Source organism: Schistocerca nitens, chromosome 5 (assembly GCF_023898315.1).
Source record: "Schistocerca nitens isolate TAMUIC-IGC-003100 chromosome 5, iqSchNite1.1, whole genome shotgun sequence".
NCBI classification, from domain to species: Eukaryota; Metazoa; Arthropoda; class Insecta; order Orthoptera; family Acrididae; genus Schistocerca; species Schistocerca nitens.
Genome location: NC_064618.1, coordinates 738,230,550 through 738,240,246, shown reverse-complemented (window position 1 = coordinate 738,240,246; position 9,697 = coordinate 738,230,550). Strand labels below are relative to the sequence as shown.

The 9,697-nt window shown below is 37.2% G+C and overlaps 1 protein-coding gene across 6 annotated transcripts in view; it reads right to left on the bottom strand.

Moving 5' to 3' along the window:
* Positions 1-276: 276 nt before the first annotated feature.
* The window catches only part of LOC126260967 (diphthine methyl ester synthase), a 125,480-nt gene continuing 116,059 nt past the window's right edge, over positions 277-9,697 (bottom strand). For 2 of the 6 annotated variants that reach the window (XM_049958492.1, XM_049958491.1), the window contains one exon: positions 277-565. In XM_049958492.1, the coding sequence (XP_049814449.1) occupies positions 345-565 (221 nt within the window). In that variant the 3' untranslated portion in view covers positions 277-344. The remainder of the gene's footprint in view (positions 566-9,697) is intronic. The other 4 variants (XM_049958493.1, XM_049958495.1, XM_049958494.1 and 1 more) reach the window with 2 other exon arrangements.

Below are 9,697 nucleotides of genomic sequence, written 5' to 3'. Positions count from 1 at the left end.
TTACTCCAGTATCATTGTGCTTTCAAATCCACTTACAGCAGTCATATCTGTTTTGAGATTGGAACGCCCAGTGAACCACTGAAGCATAAACGTATTTCATTATGTCGACAACACAAAATACTTAAGCAAATACGTAACAACTGCAACATTCATGAGATTTTAGTTGCATATGACATTTGACGAGAATGACTAAGTAAATACAACAACAAATATTCATTCTATGGTGTAAAAAAATACATATTATACAGCAGGGTGGCTTGAAATCAAACAAAACAGTCAATTACAAATTCTATTTATTGTATAAAAACAAAACAGTCAATTACAAATTCCATTTATTGTATAACTTATGTAACAGGTTTGACAGTGGGTACAAGTTTCTCCAGATATTCAGCTTCCAGTGGGTGAAGCTGATCAGAACAGATGATGAGAGAATGTAGTGGGGGACCAAGATCAACAGCTGTCATCTGCTCAATTGAGCACACCACCATTTTCTGGCTGTCACTTCCCACACGAGCCACACCAACACACAGACTGTCTGCCTTCAGTGCACCTGCTAACAATACACCTTTCAAGTGAAAAGAGAAAAAATATATATGAATGCTTACTGGACAGATTATGCAATCAATGTCACATATAGAGTACCTGTTCTCATCTGACAAAACTTATTTGAAACAGAATTCCAGATGTATATCAGTGCATGTAGTATACCACAGATGACAGCTCACATGCCACAGCACAGATATTTTCTTACCCATGGCAAAAATAATTGTGCAACAGATTTTTGAGGATGACAGATGGTGCAGAAACTGATGAAGGTAAAATCAGAACTACACTGCATTGTTGCATAAGGACTGAGCATGTTAAGAAAGACCGAATATCACATCAGGAATAATAATATTATGAAAAGGATAGTTGCTAAACCACCATATAGTGGAGATGCCGAGCTGCAGATAGGCACATCAAAAATACTGTCATAAAATAAGCCACACGATCACAGTGTCAGGCAGTGGAAGCCAGAAGACAGAAGTGGTAGTCTGAATTCAGTTGCCAGAGACTATGGTCATGTTTTTTATTTATTTACTCGTCAAGTTCTGTAGGACCAAATTGAGGAGCAAATCTCCAAGGTCATGGAACGTGTCAGTACATGAAATTACAACATAAACGTAATAACAGATAAAAATAAATGTTCATGAACCTTAAAAAAGTCAGTCCATAAGTTTAAGTAAATACTAGCAGCAATACAATAAAAATCAGCTTAATTTTTCAAGGAACTCCTAGACAGAATAGAAGGAGTGACCCATGAAGAAACTCTTCAGTTTCAATTTGAAAGTGCATGGATTACTGCTAAGATTTTTGAATTCGAGTGGTAGCTTATTGAAAATGGATGCAGCAGTATACTGCACACCTTTTTGCATAAGAGTTAAGGAAGTCCAATCCAAATGCATGTTTGATTTCAGCCGAGTATCAACCGAGCGAAAGCTGCTTATTCTTGGGAATAAACTAATATTGGTAACAAGAAATGACAATAAGGAATGAACATATTGAGAGGCCAATGTCAAAATACCCAGACTCGTGAACAGAGGTTGACAAGAGGTTCCTGTACTAACACCACTTATACCCGAACCGCCCGTTTCTGAGCCAAAAATATCCTTTTACAATGAGAAGAGTTACCCCAAAATATAATACCATACGACAATAGCGAATGAAAATAAGCAAAGTAGACTAATTTTCGTGTCGAACGATCACTCACTTCTGATACCGTTCGAATAGTAAAAATGGCAGTCTTTAAACAAGATCCTGAACATGGGCTTTCCAGGACAGCTTACTATCTATCTGAACACCTAGAAATTTGAACTGTTCAGTTTCACTAATCATATGCCCATTCTGTGAAATTAAAACGTCAGGTTGTGTTGAATTGTGTGTTAGAAACGGTAAAAACTGAGTCTTACTGTGATTTAGTGTTAGTTTATTTTCTACAAGCCATGAACTGAGTTCATGTACTGCACTATTTGAAACCAAGCTAATGTTGCACACAACATCCTTTACTACCAAGCTAGCGTCATCAGCAAACAGAAATATTTTAGAGTTACCTGTAACACTAGAGGGCATATCATTTACAGGAGTGGTCCCAACACTGACCCCTGGGGCAACCCCAACTTGTGTGTGTGTGTGTGTGTGTGTGTGTGTGTGTGTGTGTGTGTGTGTGTCATCAACTATCCTTTTCCTAGTACTGTTACATCAGGAATAATGTAATATTTGTAATCCAGTGCGTGATTCAAAGAGTTTCACATTCATGGCACACACTAAGAATAACACACCATTCAAGACACCTTGTTTCTTTGGTATTTCAGTTCAGAAACAAGCATGTTAAGACATGATGTGCAGACCAATATGTAACACTAGTTAAAAGTACCTAGTGTGACTGCATTGGTATGTTTCCGTTATAATACATAGCCAAGAACACAATTATACTGCAAGACCTTCCCAGTAACTAGAATCAGCCAGAGGCCACCATGAGATTTTTTATGTAGAACAGTATACATAGAAACAGCCAACAACTAAATAAATAGTTTAACATGTTGCAAGCAACATTTAAAACAACTCTCAGGTCTTGTATATTGTAACAGTATCATTTTCCTCAACAGTAGGTGTCAAGACCAGTATTATTTTTCAAAGTTTGGACAGGTCAGTATTATCTCACTTGCTTTTCTAAAAGGAATTACTTTATAAAATGTTTTAGTTTCGAAGTAATAATTGATAAGTACTAGTTCTGAATGTACAGTTAAAATTATTTTTCTTAGAAACATTTGAAATTACAAATTATTGGCACACTTAAAATTTCTATTATTAATTATATAATCCTGTATTGTTTACTATGTCTCTTTCTGGACTCAATTATGAAATAATAATCGAAATTAACAATGTAGTTAAAACTGGTAGAAATTCATTTGTTAATAAAAATTGTAAACCCTTTGGAATACTGTTTTTTTTCTGCAAAGTGAGAGAGTTGTAAGCATGCCTCTGATTTGATCGGATGTATTTTTGTGCGAACAATGTAATTTCATCTTTGGTAATGTGAAAAATCAAAATACTGTATGACATACTAAAATGTGAGAAAATATATTTAAGTAATAAAAAAAAATGCTGCAAAAACAATCTTCAGATTTATTTAGCTCAAACCAATGGTGAGGAACTGATGTGACGACATTTTTCGGCTTCAAGGATCAAACCCCTAGACAAGAAGAACTGGAGCCAACTCAATATGACAAGCTAAGTAAACTAGAGAGTTTATTGTAATCTTTGCTCCTCTCAAATCTTCATAAAAGACCTTAATGTGGACAACAGATGGAAGTAGGAAGGAGGGGGTGGATAACAATATGACTCCAAATGGGCACTTGTTAGATTTCCTAAAAGAAATAGTGATTTACTTCCACATGGGTAGATAGTCACAACTTTTGTTTTATGACCACAATAAGTTCAAGCAAAATTTGTTTTTCAATAGGTTCAGAAATATACTTCCCCAAAAGAAGATGGTGAGGTATTCTGGCTGGGGACTACACATGATGGCTCCTGGCGACACCACAAGTGCCCAATACAACTCCGCTGCCACTACTCAACCTAAACAAGAACAAATACAAACTCTGGAAGATGTGACAAAGTGGTTAATACTCTGGTGGCCACATCTAAGCTTAGCTTATGGAGGATGTTGTTTCGGGTCCTCAACTTCTGAGCTAAGTTAAGGTGTTGTTTGAAGCATAGTGTATGGCCCAGGATGACACTTAGATATTTTGGGTTGCAATTATGAGGAAGAATTCTGCCTCTGAAACTTACTTCCAGTTTGTTTATTTAAATGGAAGTAACGCACTTAAGTTTTACTCACACAGGGTTGGAGTCTCCAGATTTTTAAGTAATTATCTGACGCAGACAGGTCATTGGTTAGAATCTCTTCTGTTGTCTTCATTTCCTGGTGTTGTTCAGCTAGAGCCAGGACATTGGCATAGCAGAATTTTCTGGACGAAGTGTCCAGTAGATCAGATAGATATAGATTGAACAGTAATGGTGAGAGAACTGATCCTTGGGGCAATCCGTTGTTTAGCTTCCCCTCTTTACTAATGTTGCTTCCAGTGGAACTTCCGATCACTTGGCATGCTGTTAATCACTCGAGCCATTGTTCTGCAGGGTATGATACAGAAAAATTTGTAGGTAAGGCCTTCCCTCCACAAATTGTCAAAGGCGGCAGTTACATCAACAAACACCACAGATGTTTTTTGCTTCATTTGGTATCCTGACTCTATGAAGGATGTGAGAAACAATACTTGGACGCAGCATCTACACCCTGGTCTGAAGCCTGCCTGATCAACTGGAACATTCTCTAGGATAGCTCTACTTCTTCTGTTATATACAAGCCTTTCAAATAGCTTGTAGCAGCAGCTAAGTAGGGGGTGATAGCTTTCTACCATGTTCGTGGGTTTGTCAGGTTTCAGAACAGATATTATCTTCGCCTTTTTAAACTCCAATGGAAGTTGAACAATAAGCAGGATGTCAGTAAAGAATTCTGCCAGCCATTTCTTAGTTTTTCCTGCCATATGGATCGGAATTCTGGATGGATACCATCGAACCCAGGTGCTTTAAGAGGTTTGAGTTCCTTCAGTCCAGAGTCAATGTCTGAAACAGGTAAGGGACAAGCATACTCTGATGAGGGAGATGCCATCTTTATCAGGTCATGAAGCTGTTGTCTGATATGTCTTGTATGTTTCTTGTCGGGAGGCACTCATGGCAATGACATATCAACTAAATAGCAGAAACAGTTCTTTTCAGAGCCCATTAACAAGAAACATTGGATCACAACATATCACTGTGAAACTACACATTCATATAGTATGGACTCATTTCATATGAGACCATGTACAGACATCTTGCTGTCTGTCCCATGAAAGCTGATGCCTTCTACTGCCAATCTCTATAATTACTTTGAAAGAAACAATAATGAACATAAAAGCTGTTGCATGACTGACTGAGCCCATGCGTGCTCATGTTGTCACGAGTTTCCTGTGTGTACTCATGAGATTTTGCAGTCTGCTGTAATTATGTTGCAAATGTGTCACGTTTGTTGAATGAGCAAGAACTTTTGGAAGCTCCATACAAAGAATTCAAAGGTTCTAGATTGGAGGGAGAAATATGTAATCGGGAACAATCTGAAAAAGATTCATATTCAGGTAAGGAAAGCTGCAGGCTGCTACTATTTTTTGCCACTTATGTTCTTGCTACAGATACTACTGCTTTAATTACAATTTAGTTCTGTTTTATTTGCCTCAATCTCTGCTTTTTTACAGGTGAATCTCATGACAAAGCAGCATCCAACACGAGCTTCCAAGATTTTTTGGAGATGCTGAGCCAATTTGCTGGCAAAACAAGCACAAAACAAACAAACTGCTATTGCCCTGACTGTGTGCCAGAATACTCCAGACTTTTCCATACAAAAGCCAATTATGTGTGAAATTGTTCAAGAACTCATCTCACACTTTTCTTTTTAAGGATAATTATAGCTTTTGCCATCAGTATTGTATAATTTGTAATCTACCAAAGAACTAAAATAAATATGAAAAATAAACCTTGACACTTTTTTTTGTGCATATTGCCCTTACAAGAAGTATCAAATGCAAATGTGCCAGTAAAACTTCAAGTTAATGGTATAAATGGTTGGTCTCCTGGGTCCAATTTTTTTTTTTTTTTTTTTTTTTTTTCAGTGGTTGGACATCAAAGTGTTAAGCACTTCTGGACATAAAAATATGTTTTATGGTTGCTTGTTTTCAAACACATGCCTGTGTGACAGTCGTTAATGGGGAGTCTTCAGAAGTCTTCAGTCATGAACTCTGGGTTGTAGAAATCAGTGTAGTGTACTGAATTTTACAGTCACGTTATACAAATATTGAAAAGTAATTTGTATCTTCGGAACACTGTACAAAATTGAAACATACATGGAAGTTGAAGTTTTGTTCAAATCTTGTGGCATGACTTTATTGCTTTGATTCAATAATACCTTCCAACAAATGATACAATAAACAAATAGTGGTATCTCAGTCCATTGCACTTAATGAACTTCATCCAACTGGTCATTACATATAACTAGTGACGAAACAATCCAATCACCAACACAGACAAGAGTAACTGTCTAAGAAGTCAGGTAATGCAGCCTGAGCTTCACAAAGAAATTGTGTTACGAAGGCCATGAAGTCACACAAGCAGGAGCATCCACATAGTCACTGCACTAGTATAATATTTTAACCTTTTATTATGTCCCTGTTGTGTACTAATTATAGACCATACTACCTAATAATGGCTAATTTCCTGGTTGAATTCATTATGGAGGATTTAATACAAAAGGGTTCTTAAATAACAGACACAGATTGAAAAGTAATTTTAATCTGCCATTTTAAATTCTGCACATACAGAAAGATTCCTTAATGTTTTAATGCACTGAATAATATTATGATACACAAGGAAGTGTTTAATGAAATACGGGACACCAATGAATCCCACCAACAATACACTCACATTGAAGTATGACAATGAGAGCTTGGCATCGGAATTTTATGTGGTACACGAATTGTACAGAACAAGAAGACAACACTAAGTTGGTATGCTATGTTTCTAATCCTTCTACATGTTTCACCGTATCTGTTAGTTTCCCAATATATGTTCTTTTCCATTTTTTTGTGAGAATCTGGTGATGGCCACAGAAGAAAAGTAGTTATTTGACATTGTCATGCAATTTAATTGCAACAGTGACTGCATTATAAAGCGAATGGTTGTACTCTCACAGTAGCCCTGATAAGGGCTCCTTCCAACAATCACTGTAATACAAGTCCATCACTTTGCTATATGGTGTGTAGTGTGATCTGAAGAATTTTAAGGAAACAGATACCAATGACTGTAGAATTATGATCTCATATCAGTATTATTCTCACATTCTAATGAATGAATAAATCCACTATGAAGCTTTAGAATTTCCTATCATGCTTATTATTTCCTGTTAACAGAAGAATGTGAATTTCTTGTCATACAGAAATGGACGAGTGGCATTTTTGAATTTTCCTTTAATATAATTTATTATGTTCTAATTTGTTATTCCTTTGCTATGCTTGACAACAATACTTATTTCTAAAAAGATATTACTCTGTGTCGTAATTTAAATAAAACATTAAATTAATCCATATATGATAAGTAAAACACAGAGATCCATGAATATACATTGGGTAACATCCAAAGTAATTTCTTCCTACAACAACATTGTTATGTTCTATGAATCTCTTGGTAATCATAATTACTGCACTGTATCTTTTCTGTTGTATAAGAATCGAACCAAGCATGTGATGGTACAACATACACAGATTTAGCTTCTTTAACAATGTAATGCAGATCTTATAAAATGATCTATGAAGCACATCCCAGTCTCTGATAATTGAGACCTGCTGTTTTTTTTTTTTTTTTTTTTTTTTTTTGGGGGGGGGGGGTGGGGGGGGGTGAGATTCTTAACATTGCATAGTTCAATGCAGCAATCTAAATTATTAATGATGGTTCAAATGGCTCTGAGCACTATGGGACTCAACTGCTGTGGTCATCAGTCCCCTAGAACTTAGAACTACTTAAACCTAACTAACCTAAGGACATCACACACACATCCATGCCCGAGGCAGGATTCGAACCTGCGACTGTAGCAGTCGCACGGTTCCGGACTGCGCGCCTAGAACCGCATGACCACCGTGGCCGGCATTATTAATGATTCATTGCCAAAAGGTAGCCACAGGAGATGACTACATAAATTTATTCTCAATCATATACAAAACGTTGGGGAAAGGACAGAAAAAAAACTTTAGTTGCTTTAAATATTCCATACTCAGATGCTTCCACGTGCTATTTTCATATCTTTTAAAACCAACAGGAACAAAATTTCTCATAGACAATAGCACCAAAATTATCATTGAGCAAATGATTCAAGTTTTTGATTATTGTTGTTGTGGTCTTCAGTCCTGAGACTGGTTTGATGCAGCTCTCCACGCTAATCTATCCTGTGCAAGCTCCTTCATCTCCCAGTACCTACTGCAACCTACATCCTTCTGAATCTGCTTAGTGTATTCATCTCTTGGTCTCCCTCTACGATTTTTACCCTCCACACTGCCCTCCAATGCTAAATTTGTGATCCCTTGATGCCTCAGGACATGTCCTACCAACTGATTCCTTCTTCTAGTAAAGTTGTGCCACAAACTTCTCTTCTCCCCAATCCTATTCAATACCTCCTCATTAGTTACATGATCTACCCACCTAATCTTCAACATTCTTCTGTAGCACCACATTTCGAAAGCTTCTATTCTCTTCTTGTCCAAACTATTTATTGACCATGTTTCACTTCCATACATGGCTACACTCCATACTAATACTTTCAGAAACGACTTCCTGACACTTAAACCTATACTCGATGTTAACAAATTTCTCTTCTTCAGAAACACTTTCCTTGCCATTGCCAGTCTACATTTTATATCCTCTCTAGTTCGACCATCATCAGTTCTTTTGCTCCCCAAATAGCAAAACTCCTTTACTACTTTAAGTGTCTCATTTCCTAAACCAATAGCCTCAGCATCATCCGACTTAATTTGACTACATTCCATTATCCTCGTTTTGCTTTTGTTGATGTTCATCTTATATCCTCCTTTCAAGACACTGTCCATTCCATTCAACTGCTCTTCCAAGTCCTTTGCTGTCTCTGACAGAATTACAATGTCATCGGCGAACCTCCAAGTTTTTATTTCTTCTCCATGGATTTTAATACCTACTCCAAATTTTTCTTTTGTTTCCTTTACTGCTTGCTCAATATACAGATTGAATAACATCGGGGACAGGCTACAAGCCTGTCTCACTCCCTTCCCAACCACTGCTTCCCTTTAATGTCCCTCAACACTTATAACTGCCATCTGGTTTCTGTACAAATTGTAAATAGCTATCGCTCCCTGTATTTGACCCCTGCCACCTTTAGAATTTGAAACAGAGTATTCTAGTCAACATTGTCAAAAGCTTTCTCTAAGTCTACAAATGCTAGAAACATAGGTTTGCCTTTCCTTAATCTTTCTTCTAAGATAAGTCGTAAGGTCAGTATTGCCTCACATGTTCCAATATTTCTACGGAATCCAAACTGATCTTCCCCGAGGTCGGCTTCTACCAGTTTTTCCATTCGTCTGTAAATAATTCGCGTTAGTATTTTGCAGCTGTGACTTATTAAACTGATAGTTCGGTGATTTTCACATCTGTCAACACCTGCTTTCTTTGGGATTGGAATTATTATATTCTTCTTGAAGTCTGAGGGTATTTCGCCTGTCTCGTACATCTTGCTCACCAGATGGTAGAGTTTGTCAGAACTGGATCTCCCAAGGCCGTCAGTAGTTCTAATGGAATGTTGTCTACTCCCGGGGCCTTGTTTCGACTCAGGTCTTTCAGTGCTCTGTCAAACTCTTCACGCAGTATCGTGTCTCCAATTTCATCTTCATCTACATCCTCTTCCATTTCCATAATATTGTCCTCAAGCACATTGCCCTTGTATAGATCCTCTATATACTCCTTCCACCTTTCTGCTTTCCCCTCTTTGCTTAGAACTGGGTTTCCATCTGAGCTCTTGATATCCATACAAGTGGTTCTTTTCTCTCCA